The sequence below is a fragment of the Hyla sarda genome, chromosome 10 (assembly GCF_029499605.1).
Source record: "Hyla sarda isolate aHylSar1 chromosome 10, aHylSar1.hap1, whole genome shotgun sequence".
Lineage (NCBI taxonomy): Eukaryota > Metazoa > Chordata > Amphibia > Anura > Hylidae > Hyla > Hyla sarda.
The window spans coordinates 139997637-140025600 of NC_079198.1; the positions used below are offsets into that span (position 1 = coordinate 139997637).

General features: G+C 43.3%; 1 protein-coding gene across 3 annotated transcripts in view; it reads left to right on the forward strand.

The window, feature by feature from the left end:
• Window positions 1-27964, forward strand: part of PLEKHG5 (pleckstrin homology and RhoGEF domain containing G5) — a 351187-nt gene that overhangs the window by 155531 nt on the left and 167692 nt on the right. For all 3 annotated transcript variants that reach the window (XM_056544819.1, XM_056544817.1, XM_056544820.1), the window contains one exon: window positions 24863-24992. In XM_056544819.1, the coding sequence (XP_056400794.1) occupies window positions 24863-24992 (130 nt within the window). The remainder of the gene's footprint in view (window positions 1-24862; window positions 24993-27964) is intronic.

Consider the following 27964-nt stretch of genomic DNA (forward strand, 5'->3'; position numbering starts at 1 on the left):
TTTGAGCCCGGACTGTACTTCAATAATGGGCCGCAAAGGTGTCAGGTGGAGACAACCCCTAATGGAGGCGACTTTGGAGCCGATCTTAATAGGGTCTTATGGGGAGAATCACAAGTAATCTATTAGATCTTATTGATAATATATCCTGTGTGCACAATGATAACAAATGTATCCACTGGTGTCCCACGGATCAGAACTCTGCGCCATTCAGGAGCCTAATCTACTCGATCTCTGGGCGTCCATTAGATTACAAAAGAGGACCAATGAAAAGAACATCTTGTCTCACTTCTTTACTCACTAGGTCATGTAGAGTCTTTACATGTGTTGTTTTATGTGTCTAGCCTTCTGCATATGGGTATGTTCACACTGCGGAATCTCCGCTCGCGGAGTCTCCGCTTGTGGAAATTCTGTCAGGCGGCCGCCGAAAAAACTTCAGCGGTAGGAACCGCGGGGCACTGCGCCGTCACCATTGACGGCTATGCAGTGCTCGCGGAATTCTGCGCAAAGAATGAACATGTTCTTTCTTTGCGCGGAACAATTTCAGCGGCGGAATTGTCCACCGCTGAAATTCCGCAGTGTGAACGGGTCTTGCAGAAGACCCATTCACACTGATGATAATGATCACAGCGCAAAATTCTACTTGCGGAATTCCACTGTGTCAACATACCCTTTAGGCTCACAAATCCCTCTGTTCTGCTGCTGACTCATTCTGACATCCACTGCTCAGAAGGGGACGTGTCCGAGGCGAGCACTGAGCCCGCCCTCACTCACCATGCACTCACTTCCTCCCTGAGTCTGCTGTACTGGGTCTCTTCATCCAATCACAGCAGGCTGATCTGTAACCCCCTCCTCTATGTTTTCATGCTGCAGTCTGATAGGTCAGGAGTGAGCACAGAGGAGCGCTAGTCCCGCCCTCACTTCCTGGACTTCGTCCCTGCCTGTGCTTTAGCTGGGACAAAGATGATGCTGCAGCTGCAAAATATTGAGAACACCCCTAAAAAACACCCACTGTTGGATGGGGTTTGCCTAAACCAGTGTTTCCCAACCAGGACGCCTCCAGCTGTTGCAAAACTACAACTCCCTGCATGCCCGGACAGCCGAAGGCTGTCCGGGCATGCTGGGAGTTGTAGTTTTGCAACAGCTGGAGGCACCTTGGTTGAGAAACTCTGGCCTAAACTTAGCCCCTTGTGCCCCATCTAGTGGTTTTGTCCATTTAAAATCAAGACTGTTGGCAGGTAGGTTACTGGGTTGCCAAGGATAAACCATCGCTGGGGATACATTGTAATCTACCAGATCACCGGGCATGGCAGCGATCGTACTGGGGCACCAGATGAAGCCTTTAATAAATAGATCGGAATAAAGAACCATCAACTGTATGGGCATGCTGAAAGTTGTAGTTTTGGAACAGCTGGAGGCACACTGGTTGGGAAACTGCAATATATAGACAAGTCTATTGATTATATAGTGGAACATGTAATACTTTACTCCCCCTGTAGAGGCACTGCAGGGAAACTTAAAGGGGTACTCCGCCCCTAGACATCTTATTCGTTATCCAAAGGGATAAGATGTCTGATCGTGGGGGTCCAGCCGCTGGGGACCCCCATGATCTCGGCTGCGGCACCCCAGACATCCGGTACACAGAGCGAACTTCGCTCTGTGCCTGATGACTGGCGATGTGGGGCAGAGGCTCATGACATCACAGTCACACCCCGCTCGTGACTTCATGGCCACGCCTCCTCAATGCAAGTCTATGGGAGGGGGCGTGACAGCCGTTACACCCCCTCCCATAGACTTGCATTGGGGGGGCGTGGCTGTGACATCACGAGCGCGGCTATGACGTCACGAGCCTCTGGCGTTGAACCTGACACTCTAAGGGAACGGCAGGTGCAGCACAGAAATTGCTGTAGTCCCCAGCGGCGGGACCCCCGCGATCAGACTTCTTATTCCCGATCCTTTGTATAGGGGATAAGATGTCTAGGGGCGGAGTACCCCTTTAACGCTTGCTGCCAGGTTCTAGATTCTAGCTGATCGCTGATGATCTTAGAACCAGGACGCACTTTGTTTTAACAAAGAATATTTTTCTTTTAAAAGATAAAACGGCGTGCTGTTCCTTTCGATATCCGTACGCGCAATATTAAAATATATTGAAAATATTGTAGATATAGGCAAGAGAAGCGGCCTCCCCGTCATAACACCCCCAAGCTGGATGTCACAAGGAGAGAATTTACGATTTGATCCTAACCAGAGGAACTACCGAGGCAGCGGGGAAAGAAACACAAAAATTATTACGTCTCCATTTTGAAAAGATAAAATAAAAATATAATCCCCCCCCCCCCCTGAACCTGTCTTTTGTGTGGAGGGTTTGGAGCAGCGTATTGTGAATGGTCACGGGATGTTCCTGCCAGGATTCCCGTCCAAACACAATATTTTTTTTAGAAATACTTTTGGATCGCGATGTTTAGTTACTTTTCTGCCCGTGGTATTTTGCTTGTTCCATTTTGTATTATTCTTGGGGTTACTTATCATTTCAAATGTGTCGAATGGATAAAAATCTGGTAAATCAGTCACATACTTTGTCATTCCGGAGAGTTTTCGAAAAGGCCTCAGAGGGAACGTCTGACCCGGGTCAAAAGTTTTTTAAGGAAATGTTTAGTTAATAGACGTTGGTGAAGGGGGGGGGCGCGGTTGGGGGGTTCTGGAATAGTCCTTCTGGTACGTTATTAGGTAGACCTCTCTATATGTACAGATGTATACACTCACTGGCCACTTTATTAGGTACACCTCTCTAGTCCTGAGTTGGACCCCTTTATACTTTCTACAAGGTGCTGGACACGTTCCTCTCCCTATGGACATGATGACATCACAAAGTTCTTCCATATAGACATGATGACATCACACAGTTCCCCTATATGGACATGATGACATCACACAGTTCCTCCATATGGACATGATGACATCACACAGTTCCTTCATATGGACATGATGACATCACACAGTTCCTCCATATAGACATGATGACATCACACAGTTCCTCCATATGGACATGATGACATCACACAGTTCTCCATATGGACATGATGACATCACACAGTTCTCCATATAGACATGATGACATCACACAGTTCTCCATATAGACATGATGACATCACACAGTTCCTCCATATAGACATGATGACATCACACAGTTCCTCCATATGGACATGATGACATCACACAGTTCCTCCATATGGACATGATGACATCACACAGTTCCTCCATATGGACATGATGACATCACACAGTTCCTCCATATGGACATGATGACATCACACAGTTCCTCCATATGGACATGATGACATCACACAGTTCCCCTATATGGACATGATGACATCACACAGTTCTCCCATATGGACATGATGACATCACACAGTTCCTGCATATGGACATGATGACATCACACAGTTCCTCCATATAGACATGATGACATCACACAGTTCCTCCATATGGACATGATGACATCACACAGTTCCTCCATATAGACATGATGACATCACACAGTTCCTCCATATGGACATGATGACATCACACAGTTCCTCCATATAGACATGATGACATCACACAGTTCTCCATATAGACATGATGACATCACACAGTTCCTCCCTATGGACATGATGACATCACACAGTTCCTCCATATGGACATGATGACATCACACAGTTCCTCCATATAGACATGATGACATCACACAGTTCCTCCATATAGACACGATGACATCACACAGTTCCTCCCTATGGACATGATGACATCACACAGTTCCTCCATATGGACATGATGACATCACACAGTTCCTCCATATAGACATGATGACATCACACAGTTCTCCATATAGACATGATGACATCACACAGTTCCTCCCTATGGACATGATGACATCACACAGTTCCTCCATATAGACATGATGACATCACACAGTTCCTCCATATGGACATGATGACATCACACAGTTCCTCCCTATGGACATGATGACATCACACAGTTCCTCCATATAGACATGATGACATCACACAGTTCCTCCCTATGGACATGATGACATCACACAGTTCCTCCATATAGACATGATGACATCACACAGTTCCTCCATATAGACATGATGAGATCACACAGTTCTCCATATAGACATGATGACATCACACAGTTCCTCCCTATGGACATGATGACATCACACAGTTCCTCCATATGGACATGATGACATCACACAGTTCCTCCATATAGACACAATGACATCACACAGTTCCTCCCTATGGACATGATGACATCACACAGTTCCTCCATATAGACATGATGACATCACACAGTTCCTCCATATAGACATGATGACATCACACAGTTCCTCCATATGGACATGATGACATCACACAGTTCCTCCACATGGACATGATGACATCACACAGTTCCTCCGTATGGACATGATGACATCACACAGTTCCTCCATATAGACATGATGACATCACACAGTTCCTCCATATAGACATGATGACATCACACAGTTCCCCCATATAGACATGATGACATCACACAGTTCTCCATATGGACATGATGACATCACACAGTTCTCCATATGGACATGATGACATCACACAGTTCTCCATATGGACATGATGACATCACACAGTTCTCCATATAGACATGATGACATCACACAGTTCTCCATATAGACATGATGACATCACACAGTTCTCCATATGGACATGATGACATCACACAGTTCCTCTATATGGATGGGATGGACATGGTCAGTAACAATACTCAGGTAGCTGTGGTGTTTATACCAGAATTAATTGGTACTAAGGGGCCCAAAGTGCCCAGAAAATGTCCCCCCCTCCCACCATTACACCCCCCACCAGCCTGACCCACTGATACGAGGCCGGAGGGATCCATACTTCTGACCCATCTGAATGTCGCAGCTGGATGGAGACTCCTCAGACCAGACAACGTTCTTCCATCTTCCATTGTCCAGTTCTGGTTCCTGTGTGATTTGTAGCCTCAGTTTCCAGTTAACAGGAGTGGCCCCCGCTATGGTCTTCTGCTGCTGTAGCCCATCTGCCTCAAGGTTGGACATGTTGTGCGGTCAGTGATGGTATTTTCGGTCCATTCTCTGTAAACCCTAGAGATTGTTGTATGTGAAAATCCCAGTAGATCAGCAGATTGTGAAATACTCAGCACAAACAACCATGTCACATTAAAGTCACCTAAATTCCCCTCTCTTTCCCCCATTCTGATGCTCGGTTTAAACTTCAGCAAGTTGTCTTGACCACGTCTACATACCTAAACACATTGAGTTGTTGCTTTGTGATTGGCTGATTAGCTATTTGTGTTATCGTGTTGTACCTAATAAAGTGGCCGGTGAGAAACTATAACAACCAGCAGAATATTTCGTTTTGTTCTGGATATGAATGAAGAAGAGAACAGAAGATGTGGGAGAAGGGACGGGGCGGACGCGGAGCCGCCATCTTATGCTGGATTCAAAGGGTTATCTTCAAAGCGTTACATTATGATGGTTAATATCTGCTCACGCTTCTTAATGGTGTTTTTGCTGTTTTATGACTCTGAGTGAATCAAGTCCCGTCCTTTGTATTCCGCTGCTTTAATTTCTGAGGAACAAATGAATCAGAGATGACGAGGATCCATCCCGAGTGGCTTTTGTAGTCGGGTTTTCGGCGGACATCTCTGTGACCTCATGTAGAATCGTGTGTTCCCTGCACAGACTAATCGTATTATCAAGAGGATCGACGCTCTACATTCCCAGAAACGCACATCTCATAAAACATTAAAGGGGTACTCCGGTGGAATATATATATATATATATATTTTTTTTTAAATCAACTGGTGCCAGAAAGTTAAACAGATTTTTAAATTACTTCTATTAAAAAAAATCTTAATCCTTCCAGTACTTATTAGCTGCTGAATACTTCAGAGGAAATTCTTTTCTTTTTTGGAACACAGAGCTCTCTGCTGACATAACGAGCACAGTGCTCTCTGCTGACACCTCTGTCCATTTTAGGAACTGTTCAGAGCAGCATATGTATTCTATGGGGATTTTCTACTACTCTGGACAGCTCTTAAAATGGACAGAGATATCAGCAGAGAGCACTGGGGTCATGATGTCAGCAGAGAGCTCTGTGTTCCAAAAAGAAAAGAATTTCCTCTGTAGTATTCGGCAGCTAATAAGTACTGGAATGCGGTGTCCATTTTAGGACATCGTCAGCCATTACTCCGTCCTCCTTCAGGTGAAACGGCGTCCCGCCTCCTCCCTCGGACCAATCGCCATCAGTCGTCAGCCACAATTCTATCCTCCATCAGGTGAAATGGCGTCCCGCCTCCTCCCTCACACCAATCGCCGTCATCCTTCAGCCACAACTCCCTCGTCCAAAACGCCGTCATGCCTCAGACGATTCTCCCTTAGAGGCAACTTCCTGCCGCATAGCAGAGCGGATGCTGCACAGCATGTATAGCAGAGTCGAAACTGTGAAACTTGCCTCTGTATACTACAGACACTTCATGTGCAACAGAGTCTGTATAGCAGAGCCGACATTGAATAGCGTGTACAGCAGAACCCGTATAGCGGAGAGCCGACACTGACTCGGCTCTGCTACATGGCAGGAAGGTTTTTCATCTGAGGGATGACAGAGTTTTGGATGAGAGACTTCAGGATGACAAAGGAGGGATTTGCGGCTGACGCCTGACGGAGATTGGCCCGAGGGTGGAGGCGGGACGCTGTTTCACCTGACGGAGGATGGAGTGACGGCTGACGACTGACGATGTCCTAAAATGGACACCGTACTGGAAGGATTAAGATTTTTTAATAGAAGTATTTTACAAATTTGTTTAACTATCTGGCACTACTTGATTTAAAAAAATAAAATGTTTTCCACCGGAGAACCCCTTTAAAACAAACACAGTAATCGGTGCTAGTATAGATCACAGCAAATATGTCGTCAATGTATCTAGTCACTTGGTTATGACATCATCAAATTACCCCTATTTTTACAGGACAATTGCCCCCCAACAAATGTGCAAGTGGACAGGTGAAGTGGGGGGGGGGGGGGGGGGGGAAAACACAGGGGCAGCAACAAGTTTCGCGCCCTTGTGCGTGAAACTTTTTGCCGCCTCCACAGAATGCACTGAGACTGCTGTTGATTACTGCAAAGTCTACAGGTTCTACCTACTAGCCGTGCCAGACTTTTCTTTTTTCTCTGTTTGATGGTATTACACATTGGTTGATTATTTATTTCACACATGCAAATGTGGAGGACGTATGAAATGTTTTTTTAAAGGGTTACTCCGGTGGAAAACTTTTTTCTTTTCTTTTTAAATCAACTAATGGCAGAAAGTTAAACAGATTTGTAAATTACTTCTATTAAAAAAAATCTTAATCCTTCCAGTACTTATTAGCGGCTGTATACTACAGAGGAAATGCTTTTCTTTTTTGATTTCTCTTCTGTCACGACCACAGTTCTCTCTGCTGACCTCTGCTGTCCATTTTAGGAACTGTCCAGAGCAGGAGAATATCCCTATGTGACAGCCTCTTTAACATAATAATATAGGGACAAAATTGTGATGTAAGTTTCATCAAGGTTATCGGAAAAAGTCTAAACCTTTTAAGATTCAACCAGTTACTTACAGAAGCTCCTCGTGGGCGTGTCTCAAACTTTTAGCTCTTAAAATGTCCATAAAGCTTTAAGTATGTGTGTGGATTTCAATAGTATAAAAAGCTTGCCACTTTCTCCTAAAACATTGGAGATTATATCGAAGACCTTGGACAATTGATCTACAAGCGTACGTTGGATGGGAGAACCAGACAGTTATGGCCCCAACATTGGGAGTGGCCTTGGGAGTATCCTCCATAGGGAAGGAGTTGCCTGTGATGTGACATCCTTTTTAACTTAAGAATTTGGGGACAGAATTGTGACTTAAGTTTTATCCAGGTGATCGATAAAGGTCAATAGATCTATAAAATTTCTTAAAACCAATGGGAAGTAACCAGTGACTTATAGAAGCTCCTCTGGGGCGTGTCTTCAGCATTTAGATTTTATAGTGTCCTTAAAGGTTAAGAATGTGTATATGAGGTTGGCAAGTTTCTCCTAAGACATCGGAGACTATATCTATGATCATGGACTACAAGCGTACGTTTGACGGAAGAACCAGACAGTAATGGCCCCAACATTGGGAGTGGCCTTGGGAGTATTCTTCATATTGAAGGAGTTGAAGACCTGTGATGTCATCCAGGTTATTCCCTATCAGTGTCAGACCACAGGGGGGGTCCGAGCTCTTGGACCCCTCCCCCCTTCCCCCCCCCCCCCCGCAATCTTCTCCCTGGCACCCTGGCCCTCCTCCTTGCTTGGAGCAGGGGTCAGCATGCGCCCTCCACCACTTTGTGCGATAGTTGACATGCCCCCTCCCATAGACATGAGTGGAGGGGGCGTGGCTTGATGCCAGGAGGAGGTGTGGCATGACATCACGGCCCCCGTCACGGGAACCCAGCATTCTAAACATACTGTTAGAATGCTGGTTGCTGCACTGAGGACCCCCCACGAACAGACATCCTTTGGATAAGGGATTAGATGTCTAGGGGTGGAGTACCCCCTTTAAAGAGTACCTGTCCTGTGGAAAAACTTTTGTCATGTCCTAGCGACATGTGAAAAGTTTTAATCGGCCATGGTCTGAGTGTTCGCGCCTCCGCCAATCAGGAGAACAAGCGGGGAAATGACTACACTGCTGCGCTCTTCTCCCTGCATCTGTGTCACATGATCAAAATACGCTCAGTCTTAGTCTTAGAATTTGTCGCTCAGACTTCAAACTTTTGACATATTGCTGGGACATGTCAAAAGTTTTTCCAAATGATAGCGGCCATTTAGGAATTTGGGGACAGAGTTGTAACATAAGTTTAGTTCGGGTTATTGATAATGGTCATTTTCTTCAAACCAATGAGTTGTAACCAGTGACTTATAGAAGCTCCTCGTGGGCGTGTCTTAAACACATAGCTAGAAAAGTTTTCTAAAATGGGTATTCCAGCCCTATATTTAAAAAAAAAAAAAAAAGCTACTAAAAAAAAAAAATACTTACCTAGCCCTGGCCCCATGGTACCCGGCAGCTCCGTTTCAGCTTTTTCTGGTACCCCGGTATTCTGTGTTCTTCATGCTTTTGAGTCGCTGTATGGGGGCATGCTGGGAGTTGTACTTGAGCCAGTGTATTCCAATCAGGATGCCCTTAGCTGTTGCAAAACTACAACTTCCAGCATGCCCAGACAGCCGAAGCCCCCTCGTCCAGCCGCGCTGTGGTATGTGTGCCCGCCATACGGTAAATTACACTGATTACACGGCCTTTGCCATGTGCCAAGATACTGTCGCCCGGTGCCAGGGGCATTCTACCCAGACTGTTTATACAGCTGCAGAAAATACCAGATGACTCTACAGCGGCCCCTTCTGTGCCTGCGGACATTTTTACACCCTGTTCTTTGCACTTATTTTTTTTTTCGTACACATTCGCGGCCGCATTAACCCCTTTAAATTCCCCAGGAGACGCCAGAGGCCAGCGCCCGCCGCGGTTAGAGCCGACGTGCCCTTTTCAACCTTCTCTTTCCAAATCATTTTAATGCCGCCCCCTGTGCCGGGCGACCACATCGTATTGAAGAGAAGCCATTAAAGAAAAAAATGAAATTTACGAGGAGGCGTTTTTTACAATTTTGAGCAGGTTGAAGCGGTTGTCATAGGAACGTATAACAAGAGGAAGCCTGAAAACATTCAGAGTCCACTCCTTTTACTGCTGTGTGGGAGACGGCGCTTCATGATGCTGGGAAAGTGAATGGGCTTAAGGTTTCCCCACAATGACTGGAGGAGGGGGCCGAGCACCCGGAAAACAGGAGCCCCCGCCATCATACAGCGGGCGCCGAGCTGGCGCCGTCCGTCACCTCACATTGGGGAATCATATTTGTATGTGTTCATACATACATTATATTATATATCCTGTACTGATCATTATTACACGCTCTAGAGCTGCACTCACTATTCTGCTGGTGAGGTCACTGTGTACATACATTACATTACTTATCCTGTACTGATCCTGAGTTATATCCTGTATTATACTCCAGAGCTGCACTCACTATTCTGCTGGTGAGGTCACTGTGTACATACATTACATTACTTATCCTGTACTGATCCTGAGTTATATCCTGTATTATACTCCAGAGCTGTACTCACTATTCTGCTGGTGCGGTCACTGTGTACATACATTACATTACTTATCCTGTACTGATCCTGAGTTATATCCTGTATTATACTCTAGAGCTGTACTCACTATTCTGCTGGTGAGGTCACTGTGTACATACATTACATTACTTATCCTGTACTGATCCTGAGTTATATCCTGTATTATACTCCAGAGCTGTACTCACTATTCTGCTGGTGGGGTCACTGTGTACATACATTACATTACTTATCCTGTACTGATCCTGAGTTATATCCTGTATTATACTTCAGAGCTGTACTCACTATTCTGCTGGTGAGGTCACTGTGTACATACATTACATTACTTATCCTGTACTGATCCTGAGTTATATCCTGTATTATACTCCAGAGCTGTACTCACTATTCTGCTGGTGAGGTCACTGTGTACATACATTACATTACTTATCCTGTACTGATCCTGAGTTATATCCAGTATTATACTCCAGAGCTGTACTCACTATTCTGCTGGTGAGGTCACTGTGTACATACATTACATTACTTATCCTGTACTGATCCTGAGTTATATCCTGTATTATACTCCAGAGCTGTACTCACTATTCTGCTGGTGGGGTCACTGTGTACATACATTACATTACTTATCCTGTACTGATCCTGAGTTATATCCTGTATTATACTTCAGAGCTGTACTCACTATTCTGCTGGTGAGGTCACTGTGTACATACATTACATTACTTATCCTGTACTGATCCTGAGTTATATCCTGTATTATACTCCAGAGCTGTACTCACTATTCTGCTGGTGAGGTCACTGTGTACATACATTACATTACTTATCCTGTACTGATCCTGAGTTATATCCAGTATTATACTCCAGAGCTGTACTCACTATTCTGCTGGTGAGGTCACTGTGTACATACATTACATTACTTATCCTGTACTGATCCTGAGTTATATCCTGTATTGTACTCTAGAGCTGTACTCACTATTCTGCTGGTGAGGTCACTGTGTACATACATTACATTACTTATCCTGTACTGATCCTGAGTTATATCCTGTATTATACTCCAGAGCTGTACTCACTATTCTGCTGGTGGGGTCACTGTGTACATACATTACATTACTTATCCTGTCCTGATCCTGAGTTATATCCTATATTATACTCCAGAGCTGCACTCACTATTCTGCTGGTGGGGTCACTGTGTACATACATTACATTACTTATCCTGTACTGATCCTGAGTTATATCCTGTATTATACCCCAGAGCTGCACTCACTATTCTGCTGGTGAGGTCACTGTGTACATACATTACATTACTTATCCTGTACTGATCCTGAGTTATATCCTGTATTATACTTCAGAGCTGTACTCACTATTCTGCTGGTGAGGTCACTGTGTACATACATTACATTACTTATCCTGTACTGATCCTGAGTTATATCCTGTATTATACTCCAGAGCTGTACTCACTATTCTGCTGGTGAGGTCACTGTGTACATACATTACATTACTTATCCTGTACTGATCCTGAGTTATATCCAGTATTATACTCTAGAGCTGTACTCACTATTCTGCTGGTGAGGTCACTGTGTACATACATTACATTACTTATCCTGTACTGATCCTGAGTTATATCCTGTATTATACTCTAGAGCTGCACTCACTATTCTGCTGGGGGGGGGGGTCACTGTTTATATAGATCTATGTGTTTGTTCTATTCATAGGTTTTATGTGTTTCAGTATAATGAAGAGTTTTGTTTTATTCTATACATTTCTGACATTTCTCCCAAATTTAAATATAATTTAGAGGATTTATTTGTGGAAAATAACAACAGGTCAGAATAACAAACAGACGCATCGTTTTCAAACCTCATACAAAGCAAAGAAACGAAACAAATTTATAAGTTACTGAATGTTTCTGTGTGTTAGTTATTGTCTTTCTGTGTGTTATTGTGTCTTTCTGTGTGTTATTGTCTTTCTGTGTGTTAGTTATTGTCTTTCTGTGTGTTATTGTCTTTCTGTGTGTTAGTTATTGTCTTTCTGTGTGTTATTGTCTTTCTGTGTGTTAGTTATTGTCTTTCTGTGTGTTATTGTCTTTCTGTGTGTTAGTTATTGTCTTTATGTGTGTTAGTTATTGTCTTTCTGTGTGTTATTGTCTTTCTGTGTGTTATTGTGTCTTTCTGTATGTTATTGTGCCTTTCTGTGTGTTATTGGGTTTTTCTGTGTGTTGTGTCTTTCTGTGTTATTGTGTCTTTCTGTGTGTTATTGTGTTACTGTGTGTTATTGTGTCTTTCTGTGTGTTGTGTCTTTCTGTGTGTTGTGTCTTTCTGTGTTATTGTGTCTTTCTGTGTGTTATTGTGTCACTGTGTGTTATTGTGTCTTTCTGTGTGTTGTGTCTTTCTGTGTGTTGTATCTTTCTGTGTCTTATTGTGTCTTTCTGTGTGTTATTGTGTCTTTCTGTGTGTTATTGTGTTACTGTGTGTTATTGTGTCACTGTGTGTTATTGTGTCTTTCAGTGTGTTATTGTGTCTTTCTGTGTGTTGTGTCTTTCTGTGTGTTGTGTCTTTCTGTGTGTTATTGTGTCTTTCTGTGTGTTGTGTCTTTCTGTGTGTTATTGTGTCTTTCTGTGTGTTATTGTGTCACTGTGTGTTATTGTGTCTTTCTGTGTGTTATTGTGTCTTTCTGTGTGTTGTGTCTTTCTGTGTGTTGTGTCTTTCTGTGTGTTATTGTGTCTTTCTGTGTGTTGTGTCTTTCTGTGTGTTGTGTCTTTCTGTGTGTTATTGTGTCTTTCTGTGTGTTGTGTCTTTCTGTGTGTTATTGTGTCTTTCTGTGTGTTATTGTGTCACTGTGTGTTATTGTGTCTTTCTGTGTGTTATTGTGTCTTTCTGTGTGTTGTGTCTTTCTGTGTGTTGTGTCTTTCTGTGTGTTATTGTGTCTTTCTGTGTGTTGTGTCTTTCTGTGTGTTGTGTCTTTCTGTGTGTTATTGTGTCTTTCTGTGTGTTATTGTGTCTTTCTGTGTGTTGCTCCCTCTTTGGGTAGAGATCAGGATATTCTCTCATATATCTATGATTGTTATATGTTGTATATATTTCGGTATTATTGTGATTATTGGGGGCCCATTGTTCTCCCGGGGGCCCATAGAGCTGGTGCTATGAGAATTATAAACCCATGGAATTCTGTTGCTTACACAGGCATCACATGGGGTGACATGTGACAGGGGCCCCTTTGATCTGTCGTCTGATCCCATTTATCTCAGGGGAATAATACGGCGGCGGTGACCAGGACGCTGTTTATTTAACTCGCACTTTCATCTTTGTAGGACGGTTTGGTGAACGTGTTTGGTGAAGCCGATTATTACCGGGAGGAAATCAGCGACATGAAATAAAATATTGTTCTGTGTCTCCTCCATAGATGTTACAGCGGGGCCCCGAACCCTCCGACTTATATATGAGACCCCCGATCTGGAACTGTGTTCCCCAACCAGTGCGCCTCCAGCTGTGGCAAAACTTTGGCTGTCACTCTTATGTGGATGATGTGACTGTCCCTCTTATGTGGACGCTGTGGCTGTCACTCTTATGTGGACGCTGTGGCTGTCACTCTTATGTGGACGCTGTGGCTGTCACTCTTATGAGGGCACTGTGGCTGTCACTTAGTAGGACACTGACTGTCACACTTAAGTGGATGATGTCTCTTTCACTCTTATGAGGGCGCTGTCGCTGTCTCTTATGTGTAAATCACTTCATTAAAATTGACTCCTTGCCCCAGAAAAAAATCTCTTTTTGACCACTAGGTGTCTCACCTCTACTGCCTGTTGTTAGGGGAATTCCCTCTTTAGAGGATCACAGAGACAGGGACAGAACACAGGAAGTGGGAGCAGCGCTAAGCTAATGCTATATACAGGAGAAAGCCTGAGCCGGTCTGCCCCCTGAAAGGTAAATATAGGCTTTCCTGTCATTCTTGGCAGCTGCCCCTTGTGTTCCTACTACACTTCGTATACAGTGCTGCCTTCTGAATGTAATCTCCTCCCCCCTTCAGTCATCATTAATAGTAGTTTACTGCTTAGACCAGGGCTGCTTTTGATATAACCCCTTCCTTTCTGTGATTAGTTTCCTTTCTGCTCACATGGCACCTTGTACATCAGTAACCTCTCCCCTCCTGTACTGTGTGAATTAACCCTTAGCACAGTGCAGCCTCTTTCATCACCATTATGTCATGGCATTGCAGAGAGGAGTATGTGCTGTGATTGGGAAGTAAGGGAAAGGAAGTCTAGTTGGGAGTACTACTGGTACCAGCCCAGCTTTGTTCCTGCCTGCTGAAATAAAGATAAATAGCTGTCTACCATAGAGGGGGCTCTAAGGGGTGAGCACTAATATCACCTTTTACTCACTCTGTAGGGTTAATGTAACAAAACCAGGCAGGTTAATATGCACATTAAGGCCAGGGATAAGGTTTCCACCAAATTTGTAGCCAGAAACCTCCCCCAACCATGACCCAGCTCTGAATTGCCTTAAAGGGGTACTCCGCCTCTAAACATCTTATCCTATATCCACAGGATGGGGGGCTGCTTTAACACCACATTTTCAGCCTACGGCTGCCGGATCCTGGGGGAGGGAAAAACCGTGCGTTCTCGTACCCCAGCCGGGCCGGTGCAGAAATCCATTGACTTTAATGAGCCAGCTGACTCCGGTCGGCTCATTTCTGCCCCGTATCCGGTTTTCTTACCGGACCTAAAACCTTAGTATACTACGGTTTTAGGTGCGGTCGGAAAACCGGATACGGATCGAAAATTAGCCGACCGGAGTCAAACGGTGACTCTGGTCGACTCATTAAAGTCAATGGATTTCAGCGCCAGTCCGGCTGGGGTACGGGAGCGCACGGTTTTCCCCTCCCCCAGCCGCAGGCTGAAAATGTGGTGTGAAAGCACCCTTAGATGTCTGATCACAGGGGGTCCGGCCACTGGGACCCCCACGATTTCCGAGCCAGCCCCCCAGCATTCTGAACATTTATGTTCAGATCACCGGCTTCGGGTGGTCGTGACGTCACGCCATAGACATAAATGAAGGGGGCCCGGACCCCCCGCAATCAGACATCTTATGCCCTATATTTAGGATAGGGGATAAAATATATTGGGGCGGAGTATCCCTTTAAAGCAGAATCCAAGCATTATGGATACAGGCTTTTTACTGTAACTGCAGATTATATATATATAAACATTTGTGTCTAAACATAAAAACCTGAATCTGTGAGATCGGCGCGTGTCCCCCCGGGCCGTGTTCTCTGCGCCGCTTGTTCTGTGGTATTTCTGACTTGTTTTGGTGTTAGTCAGTGAATGTGGAATTCCAACAGGTCCATAAAATCCTCACATGTGGGAAGTTGTAAAATGGCTGAATAACGTTAACGTAGGGAGAAAAACAATGCCCGTTGTTATGGCGCGCTGGCCCTTTAAATAGACCTCTTATGTGCCATGAGGACTCTCAGAATAAATAAACTGCTGGACTGAAGCGTGAATCAAACCACCGTGCGGGGATGGCGCACAATGTATACAAATTAACCGGCTATGGGGAACGTGGTATAAATGAGACTCCTGCTATGGGGGGCACTATAGAGGGCACTGCCACTAAAGAGCATTCCCCTTTAAATTTTAAAGCGGTACACCGCCCCTAGACATCGAGACATGTCTGATTGCGGGGGGTTTGGCCAGCACCCCGGCAATCTGAACATTATGTTTAGAATGTTGACTTCGGGCGGGCTGTGGTCGTGACGCCACGCCCGCTCCATTCATGTCTATGGGTGGGGGCGTGACGACATGAATGGAGGGGGCGTGGCATGACTTCACAACCATGCCCAAAGCTGACGTTTTAAACAGACCCTTTAGCAGCAGTATACAGATAGAGCTGAAGGGGAGATGTATAGCTAATATATATAATGATCACAAAGATATAGCAGCAGTATACAGATAGAGCTGGAGGATAGTTGTATAACTACTATATATCCTCATCCCATAGAGATAGCTGCAGTATACAGATAGAGCTAGAGGTGAGGTGTATAACTACTATATATATAGTCATCCCATAGAGATAGCTGCAGTATACAGATAGAGCTAGAGGTGAGGTGTATAACTACTATATATATATAGTCATCCCATAGAGATAGCTGCAGTATATAAATAGAGCTGGAGGTGAGGTGTATAACTTCTTTATATATCCTGATCCGAGGCACCCGGGTTGGGAAACACTAGTGTCGATGATAACCTCTCTGGGCGGGGGGCGCCCCTTTACTTCCACAGCCCCCATCACTATTGTTAGTCTATCAGTTGATTCCATCTCATTTTCTTTTCCAAGAGCTAAAAATACAGAGTTCTCCCATAATTTAGATCTCCATACACAATAGCTGCGAAACCGTAATTCAAGCGAACAAGAAGTAGCGGGCCATTGCTGGCACCAGGAACAATACGGATTATTTATGGCGCTGGAGAAAATGTCCCGTCACGTGCAGAAGGATATCACGAGAAACGGACCGGCTGCGTAAATTTAGATTTTGCTGCATTATCCATTGTTAATTGCTTTATATTGTGGTATATTTATAGCTGAATTGTCTATTATATTGTTATCAGTGAACGTGATCGCTGGAGGAGACAAATAATACTTTATAGAAGAATTCTCCACACGGCGGATCTCAAGATTTTGCAAAACTACAACTCCCAGCATGCCCGGACAGCCAACGGAAACAACTGAAAGTAAACAGTTTGGAGACCACTCCTCTACTGTTTATGATTTTGTAAAACTACAACTCCCAGCATGCCCAGACAGCCAACGGAAACATCTGGAAGTAAACAGTTTGGATACCACTCCTCTACTGTTTATGATTTTGTAAAACTACAACTCCCAGCATGCCTGGACAGCTGTTGGCTGTCCGGGCATGCTGAGAGTTGTAGTATTGCAACAAATGGAGGTCCACAGTTTTTAGACCCCCTGTTCTATTATCCATGATTATGAAAAACTACAACTCCCAGCATGCCTGTATAGCCGTTGGCTATCCGGGCATGCTGGGAGTTGTAGTTTCACAACATCTCGAGGTCCTCAGTTTGTAGACCCTTGCTCTATTTTCCATAATTTAGCAAAACTACAACTCCCAACATGCCCAGAGAGCCAACGGCAACAACTAAAAGTAAACAGTTTGGAGACCACTCCTCTACTGTCCATGATTTTGCAAAACTACAACTCCCAGCATGCCCAGACAACCAGCGGAAACATCTGAAAGTAAACAGTTTGGAGACCACTCCTCTACTGTTTATGATTTTGCAAAACTACAACTCCCAGCATGCCCGGACAGCCAACGGAAACAACTGAAAGTAAACAGTTTGGAGACCACTCCTCTACTGTTTATAATTTTGTAAAACTACAACTCCCAGCATGCCCAGACAACCAGCGGAAACATCTGAAAGTAAACAGTTTGGAGACCACTCCTCTACTGTTTATGATTTTGTAAAACTACAACTCCCAGCAGGCCTGGACAGCCGTTGGCTGTCCGGGCATGCTGGGAGTTGTAGTATTGCAACATCTGGAGGTCCACAGTTTGTAGACCCCTGCTCTATTATCCATGATTATGAAAAACTACAACTCCCAGCATGGCAGTATAGCTGTTGGCTGTCGGGGATTGCTGGGAGTTGTAGTTTCACAACATCTGGAGGTCCACAGTTTGTAGACCCCTGCTCTATTATCCATGATTATGAAAAACCACAACTCCCAGCATGCCCGGATATCTGTTGGCTATCCGGGCATGCTGGGAGTTGTAGTTTCACAACATCTGGAGGTCCACAGTCTGTAGACCCCTGCTCTATTTTCCATGATTTTGCAAAAACACTGTCCGGGCATGCTAGAAGTTGTAGTTTTGCAACATCTGGAGGTCCACAGTTTGTAGACCCCTCCTCTATTGTCCATGACTTTGCAAAAACACTGTCTGGGCATGCTGGGAGTTGTAGTTTCACGACCTTTGAATTTCCACTCTGTGAATGGGACAGTGGATTCTCATTAAAGTCAATGGGCAGTAAATTTCGGCTAAATTTTGGAATGGAAATGGGGTTGGTAGGGTTTTTGGATTATTTGTTGCAAGTTCTGGTGCACAACACGTGCAACACAAAAACCCAACAAAAAATCTACTCGGAAACCCTTAGTAAAATGAGGCCCATTGGGATCAGTGGGGATTCCGCAGAATTTCCGCGGTGGAATTCAATTGAACTCAATGGGGCTCTGAACTTCGGCTAAATTCTGTGTTTTGAGCGCACAAAAACCCAGCCGTAATTCCCCTTAAATTCTTCAAATCTGCAAAAATGACAAATTGGCCGCTGTATTCCGCAGACAGTGGGTGTCGGCAGAATATTCCGGCATTAGGACCGCTCGGAGATGCGCCGTCTCCATAGGCAATAATGTATTTCCGGAGCGGATTGCAGAGAATGAATAGACAAGTATATTCTTTTGGCTATGTTCACACGGATATCTCTGCATATTACCCACAAATTCTGGTCAGCAATGCTTTCATAACGGAATTCCTACGGAATGGCGGCGGATTTCTGTGTTCTCGACACACAAAATTCTGCTGAAATTCAGAGCCCCATTGACTTCAATAGGAATTCCGCAAAAATAAAGACAGGACTTGAAATTTTGCGCAACGTGGCACGCCGTTGGCTGTCCGGGCATGCTGGGAGTTATAGTTTGGCAACATCTGGAGGGCCACAGTTTGTAGATCCCTGCTCTATTGTCCAGGATTTAGCAAAACTACAACTACCAGCGTGCTCGAACAGCCAAAAGTTGTCTGGGGATGCTGGGAGTTGTAGTTTCGCAAAATCTAGAGGTCCACAGTTTGGAGAACACCGCTCTATTGTCTATGATTTTGCAAAACTACAACTCCCAGCCGTTGGCTGTCCGAGCATGCCGAGAGGTGTACTTTCCCAACATCTGGAGACCCACTGTGCATGATTTTGCAAAACTACTGTCTGGGCGTGATGGGAATTTCCGGTGGAATTTCTTTCTGTAGAATACTGCAAGGGAATTCCGCTGTCTGAACATAGCCTACCTGCGGATGCCGGAATCGGGTTTTTTTTGCATCAGAAAGGTCTGTCGTGGAGATTCCGCCCTGTGCACGGTGCAGTAGAATGCCATTGAAATCAATGGGACTCTGCTGCAGAGGAATGTCCTTGCGGTATCTTTTTGTGAAATTCCGCGCTGACATTTCGTTGTGTGAACATAGCCCTACCATACAAATGGCTAAAGAGTACCTCTCATGATCTTGTTAAATGTTATAATCCTCTAAGTTCACTGCCCCCATCATGATAAACCACCCCCTGCCTTTAATTTTATTATTTTTTTAGTTTTCCACCTTGATATTTCTCTGTATTTTCTGCTCAGTCTCAGTCAGATTCACAGACTGTGAAGGGGCGTTCCCCAGCTGGCGTGACATCATCTGAAGCCATACAGGGGAGAACTTCCTCCCACAGCCCAGAGCAGCTCAGTGTGAGATGAGCTATGATTGGCTAAGGCTGCACACACACACCCTCAGCACTATAGACTGTATTTCCTGATTTTAGACTTCAGCCAGGCCAGCAGGAGTCCAAAGTCTGTGCAAGAGATGGAGGGAAATTTGCTCCCGACAAGTAGGGAGACACCTAGTGGCAGCTTTTTTAAACACAAATAAAACATAGAAAACTTTATTTTTTTTAAACAAAAATACATTAGAAAGATTTTTTATTTACCATAAGGAGTACAATAGCAAAAATTCGTTTTAATGTGAGTGTGAGGGACAGAATCATAGAGATATCCCATAAGACGTTCCGCCCCGAGCACTCAGTAAGTGATCCCATCTGTCGTGTTATTCTCTATAGTAGAACCTTTTTTTTTCTTCTAGAACATATGGAACAGAGATTTCCACTTTGTAAAATTACAGGTGGTTTTTCCATTTACTGGAGAACACGGGCTGCACATGGTCCGTAATGAGGGGTTGTGTATTTAGGGCTCCTCGCCGCAGCTTGTGCGCTTTATAATTTACACGAAGTAAGAGAAGAGCCTGCGTGACCGTCATTCCTGCCTGGCTCAGCAACATGTATTTTAGGAACCTTGCAGGGAATATTCTTTTTTGTTGCAAAAGATCAAGATGTCCTCAAGATACTCCTGCCGGAAACGGCTCGGTGCGGATGTGGGATACGCAACGCATGTGATGTGTAATGTATAGGGCAGTGGTCTTTAACCTGCAGACCTCCAGATGTTGCAAAACTACAACTCCCAACATGCCTGGACAGCCGTTGGCTGTCCAGGCATGCTGGGAGTTGTAGTTTTGTAACATCTGGATTTCCGCAGGTTGTAGACCACTGGTATAGGGGTATTATGTGCAGTCGTCCTGTTCTGTCACTTTGTTGCACCATTACATATCATAATCTTTGCCATTTCTATGCTGTTAGAAAAAATCTAGCAAAAAGTTATGAAATATATATATACAGTACGGCGCCACATAGAGTTAGAGGTGTAAAACAAAGTGAACGTCCACCTGCTGAGCGATGGAGGACAGAAAGGCGCAATCACTGCTCGTCATAACCCTCTGTTCAGGGCAGCCAATAGACAGAGCTCTCTGCCTGTCAGAGAAGGAGCAGCGTCTTCACAGTACATGGCAATGTAACTGGGAAGATTCCTTATGCAGGGGTAGTAAAAAGCGGTTATGTACAAGAACATAACTGCTATAATACTGCCCCTATATACAAGAATATAACTACTATAATACTGCTCCTATATACAAGAATATAACTACTATAATACTGCTCCTATATACAAGAATATAACTACTATAATACTGCTCCTATATACAAGAATATAACTACTATAATACTGCTCCTATATACAAGAATATAACTACTATAATACTGCTCCTATATACAAGAATATAACTACTATAATACTGCCTCCTATATACAAGAATATAACTACTATAATACTGCTCCTATATACAAGAATATAACTACTATAATACTGCCTCCTATATACAAGAATATAACTACTATAATACTGCTCCTATATACAAGAATATAACCACTATAATACTGCTCCTATGTACAAGAATATAACTACTATAATACTACCTCCTATATACAAGAATATAACTACTATAATACTGCCCCTATATACAAGAATATAACTACTATAATACTGCCTCCTATATACAAGAATATAACTACTATAATACTGCTCCTATATACAAGAATATAACTACTATAATACTGCCTCCTATATACAAGAATATAACTACTATAATACTGCCTCCTATATACAAGAATATAACTAATATAATACTGCTCCTATATACAAGAATATAACTACTATAATACTGCTCCTATAAACAAGAATATAACTACTATAATACTGCTCCTCTATACAAGAATATAACTACTATAATACTGCTCCTATATACAAGAATATAACTACTATAATACTGCCCCTATATACAAGAATATAACTACTATAATACTGCTCCTGTATACAAGAATATAACTACTATAACACTGCTCCTATATACAAGAATATAACTACTATAATACTGCTCCTGTATACAAGAATATAACTACTATAATACTGCCCCTATATACAAGAATATAACTACTATAATACTGCTCCTATATACAAGAATATAACTACTATAATACTGCTCCTATATACAAGAATATAACTACTATAATACTGCTTCTATATACAAGAATATAACTACCATAATACTGCCCCTATATACAAGAATATAACTACTATAATCCTGCTCCTATATACAAGAATATAACTACTATAATACTGCTCCTATATACAAGAATATAACTACTATAATACTGCTCCTATATACAAGAATATAACTACTATAATACTGCTCCTATATACAAGAATATAACTACTATAATACTGCTCCTATATACAAGAATATAACTACTATAATACTGCTCCTATATACAAGAATATAACTACTATAATACTGCCCCTATATACAAGAATATAACTACTATAATACTGCTCCTATATACAAGAATATAACTCCTATAATACTGCTCCTATATACAAGAATATAACTACTATAATACTGCTCCTATATACAAGAATATAACTACTATAATACTGCTCCTATATACAAGAATATATCTACTATAATACTGCTCCTATATACAAGAATATAACTACTATAATACCGCTCCTATATACAAGAATATAACTCCTATAATACTGCTCCTATATATACAAGAATATAACTACTATAATACCGCTCCTATATATACAAGAATATAACTCCTATAATGCTGTTATTGGTTACAATGTTTATATAGGACTGTACAGAACAGGGATATGATGCATATATATGCGTTTTTGCGGCATTAACCTTTCATGTCTTACGCCATTAATAAAAAATACCGATGTGATGATGTTGCGCGTAGTTTGTGTATTTTATCCATGGTGGAAACAATGAGCTGAGTGATGTATAAATGTTGTGATCGGCCTCTCGGTGTGTCAGATGGCGGTATTGATCTCCTTTACTTTGTGACCTTTGAGAACATGAAAAGCCTTCACTGTGCGGCTCCTCAGGTGTCACTTCTGACCTTTTACCAATCTGCAGAGAGAAGATCTTCCCATCGTCCTGTCCTCTGTGATTACAGCGGCGCTCTGGATATATCGGTCGCCGACTAATATCCTCAGAATGGGAAGTTATTTCTCATTATTTAGTGCAGTGCTTCCCAGCCAGGGTTCCTCCAGCTGTTGCAAAACTACAACTCCCAGCATGCCCGGACAGCCAAAGGCTGTCCGGGCATGCTGGGAGTTGTAGTTTTGAAACAGCTGGAGGCACCCTGGTTGGGAAGCACTGATTTAGTGTAATGTACGGTACAGAAGCGGCCTAATGTGGTCATCTTCTAACTTGAAGATATGCAGCTTGCACCTCACCTGGTATTACTGAAGAGGGCGCCACTGGTCCTGATGTCCTGGGTAAAAGGAGTTTGCCCTCCTTATCCTACAATTTAAAGGGATACTCCGGTGGAAAACTTTTTTTTTTTTTAAATCAACTGGTGCCAGAAAGTGAAACAGATTTGTAAATGACATCTATTAAAAAAATCTTAATCCTTCCAGTACTTATTAGCTGCTGAATACTACAGAGGAAATTCTTTTCTTTTTGGAACACAGTGCTCTCTGCTGACATCACGAGCACAGTGCTCTCTGCTGACATCTCTGTCCATTTTAGGAACTGTCCAGAGCAGCATATGGGGATTTTCTTCTACTCTGGACAGTTCTTAAAATGGACAGAGATGTCAGCAGAGAGCACTGTGCTCGTGATGTCGGCAGAGCGCTCTTTGTTCCAAAAAGAAAAGTATTTCCTCTGTAGTATTCAGCAGCTAATAAGTACCGGAAAGATTAAGATTTTTTAATAGAAGTAATTTACAAATCTGTTTATCTTTTTGCCACCAGTTGATTTAAAGTTTAAAAAAAGTTTAAAGGGGTATTCCAGGCAAAACCTTTTTTTATATATATATCAACTGGTTCCGGAAAGTTAAACAGATTTGTAAATTACTTCTATTAAAAAATCTTAATCCTTCCAATAGTTATTAGCTTGTGAAGTTTTCTGTCTAACTGCTCAGTGATGATGTCACGTCCCGGGAGCTGTGCATGATGGGAGAATATCCCCATAGGAACTGCACAGCTCCTGGGACGTGAGTCATCATTGAGCAGTTAGACAGAAAACAACAACTCAACTTCAGAAGCTAATAACTATTGGAAGGATTAAGATTTTTTAATAGGAGTAATTTACAAATCTGTTTAACTTTCTGGTGCCAGTTAATGTATAAAAAAAAAAGTTTTGGCCTAGAATACCCCTTTAACTTCTAAAGCTAATGATAGGCGCTGAGGAGGCAGCTACATTCCTTAGTTTAAGAATTGTGACTTATGCAACTATCTGGCGGTATTATTTCACACTGAATAATTGTGTTTGGGCCTTATATAGTAAAGCACAGGACGAGGGTCTTAGTTACTGTACACGACGACGAGGCTGGCAGAAAGTGCTGTAGACCCGTCTCCATTTCAGGGGGCTTCCGGCTGTGCAGGAAAGGGCAGAATAACAGGGAGGTGCAAAACCCTGGGGTATAACCCCCTAAATTGTCACCAACTATAAAACGTTTATATTTTATTACTACTTTAGTGTATATGTATAAACTTCTCTATACAGAGAGAGTGTCGTAGTGTCAGCTCTACACCCTACATAAACACTGTTTAGACTTGATTTTTAAAAACACTAACAAAGTCTCCCCAATATGTTTTGCGGTATAAACGGCATCATCAGGGGGAAAGACTTTCATTGTCCCGGATGATACAGATGATACTGCAAAAATAGAAAAGAAACTACAGGGCCAGCTCCATGATAGCTTCATTCCTAGGATTGGTGAGAGTCTTAGACTGTGGACCTGAAGCCAACACAAAGTTGTGTAAATATTAAATGATGGAAGGTTCATGCCAGTGGAGATTGAGCAGAATTACATTCCTCCAGTGCACCGCTCCTCAGCTCCGATCCCCGCTCCATGGCTTGTGTCGGCACCGTCTGTAGACGTCTCCTTTACTGAACACTTTCTCCTTGCTTCTTCTCAGGTATGTCACCACGCGGACTGCCAGCAAATGAATCAGAAGAATCCACTGAATTTGTGTGAGTCATGTGACATCAAGTTCCACAGCACCATGCACTTTGATAGACATATACGCTTCGACCTCCCCCCTCAAGGTAAGAACCTTATTGTAACGTAATGTCGTCTGGGATGTTAGACCATTATGGGGGAAACACCAATAAATCTGTCCCCAGGGCTGACTCTAGCCTCTCTGCCCCCAGGGCTGACTCTACCCTCTCTGCCCCCAGGGCTGACTTTAGCCTCTCTGCCCCCAGGGCTGACTCTAGCCTCTCTGCCCCCAGGGCTGACTCTAGCCTCTCTGCCCCCAGGGCTGACTCTAGCCTCTCTGCCCCCAGGGCTGACTCTAGCCTCTCTGCACCCAGGGCTGACTCTAGCCTCTCTGCACCCAGGGCTGACTCTAGCCTCTCTGCACCCAGGGCTGACTCTAGCCTCTCTGCCCCCATGGCTGACTCTAGCATATCTGCACCCAGGGCTGACTTTAGCATCTCTGCACCCAGGGCTGACTCTAGCCTCTCTGCCCCCATGGAATACTCTCTAGCCTCTCTGCCCCAAGGGCTGACTCTCTAGCCTCACTGCCCCAAGGGCTGACTCTAGTCTCCCTTCCCCGAGGGCTGACTCTAGCCTTTCTGCCACTAGGGTTGACTCTAGCCTCTCGGCCCCCAGGGCTGACTCTAACCTCTCTGCCCCAGGGCTGACTTTAGCCTCTCTGCACCCAGGGCTGACTCTAGCCTCTCTGCCTCCAGGGCTAACTGTAGCCTCTTTGCTCCAGGGCTGATTCTAGCCTCTCTGCTGCCTGAATTTTCCTTTGACACTTAATCACACTGCCACATCCTGACCATATATTACCACTGCCTAAATAACTCTATTTTTTTATGGAATGAAACCACTATACACAGATCAATGTTATGGTATTGGGTAATTACAGTGTAGTTACATCCAGTGATTCACAGGGGGCGTCTTCTCTGATTGTAGTCATCCTCTTTTTTTTCTCCATTCGGCCCAGACATGTTGATTTTTCTACCATAACTCGTCTCTGAAGAATCTGTTAGACAAACGTCTTAGGTTCCACACTTTTCCAACGCCATTCTCACCTTTTCCCTCCTGTAGTGTCCCAAACAGTAATTATGCCCCCCCCCCCCCCCCAATCAGGGTAGGTATGTGATAGGCATGTAGATAGATAGTTGCCCCACAACAGTGGCATTGCTAGGGTTGGTGTCACCCGGTGCGGTAGAAAATGGTGTCACCCCCATGCCTACCCCCTCCCCCCAGTAAGTTTTTAGCCTGTTGTGACAGACACCACTGTTGTAGCGCATTGTGAGAAATTCCAGTATAATAATCAGATATACCAGTTGTCACAGAATGGGAAAGTGTTAAAGAAGTTTTCACCATTGAAATATACAGCTCCCAGAATTACTTAAAGGGGTACTCCACTGGAAAACATTTACTTTTATATCAACTGGTGCCAGAAAGTTAAACAGATTTTTAATTACTTCTATTTAAAATCTTAATACTTACAGTACTTATAAGCTGGTGTATGCTCCACAGGAAGTTGTGTAGTTCTTTCCAGTCTGACCACAGTGCTATTTGCTGACACCTCTGTCCATTTCAGGAACTGTCCAGAGCAGGATAGGTTTGCTATGGGGATTTGCTCCTACTACGGACAGTTCTTGACATGGACAGAGGTGTCAGCACAGAGCACTGTGGTCAGACAGAAAATAAATTAAAAAGGAAAATAACTTCCTGTGAATCGCTTATACAGCAGCTAATAAGTACTGGAAGGATTAAGATTTTTAAATAGAAGTAATTTACAAATCTGTTTAACTTTGTAGCACCAGCTGATTAAAAAAATGTTTTCCAGTAGAGTACCCCTTTGAGCAGTGGTGAGGTAATGCTGGGAGTTGTAGTTTAACTGACCATAACTGTAGAACTGACAAATGACTACAGCTCTGATGTAGAGAGGAGAATATACAATGGTATCAGTGACTACAGGTGACGTCTTCTCTATAGTGAGGAGAATGTACAATGATATCAGTGACTACAGGTGACGTCTTCTCTATAGTGAGGAGGATACAGAATGATATCATTGACTACAGGTGACGTCTTCTCTATAGTGAGGAGAATACACAATGATATCAGTGACTACAGGTGACATCTTCTCTATAGTGAGGAGAATACACAATGATATCTGACTACAGGTGACGTCTTCTCTATAGTGAGGAGAATACACAATGACATCAGTGACTACAGGTGACGTCTTCTCTATAGTGAGGAGAATACACAATGATATCAGTGACTACAGGTGACGTCTTCTCTATAGTGAAGAGAATACACAATGATATCAGTGACCACAGGTGACATCTTCTCTATAGTGAGGAGAATACACAATGATATCAGTGACTACAGGTGACGTCTTTTCTATAGTGAGGAGAATACACAATGATATCAGTGATTACAGGTGACGTCTTCTCTATAGTGAGGAGAATGTACAATGATATCAGTGACTACAGGTGACGTCTTCTCTATAGTGAGGAGGATACAGAATGATATCATTGACTACAGGTGACGTCTTCTCTATAGTGAGGAGAATACACAATGATATCAGTGACTACAGGTGACATCTTCTCTATAGTGAGGAGAATACACAATGATATCTGACTACAGGTGACGTCTTCTCTATAGTGAGGAGAATACACAATGACATCAGTGACTACAGGTGACGTCTTCTCTATAGTGAGGAGAATACACAATGATATCAGTGACTACAGGTGACGTCTTCTCTATAGTGAAGAGAATACACAATGATATCAGTGACCACAGGTGACATCTTCTCTATAGTGAGGAGAATACACAATGATATCAGTGACTACAGGTGACGTCTTTTCTATAGTGAGGAGAATACACAATGATATCAGTGATTACAGGTGACGTCTTCTCTATAGTGAGGAGAATGTACAATGATATCAGTGACTACAGGTGACGTCTTCTCTATAGTGAGGAGGATACAGAATGATATCATTGACTACAGGTGACGTCTTCTCTATAGTGAGGAGAATACACAATGATATCA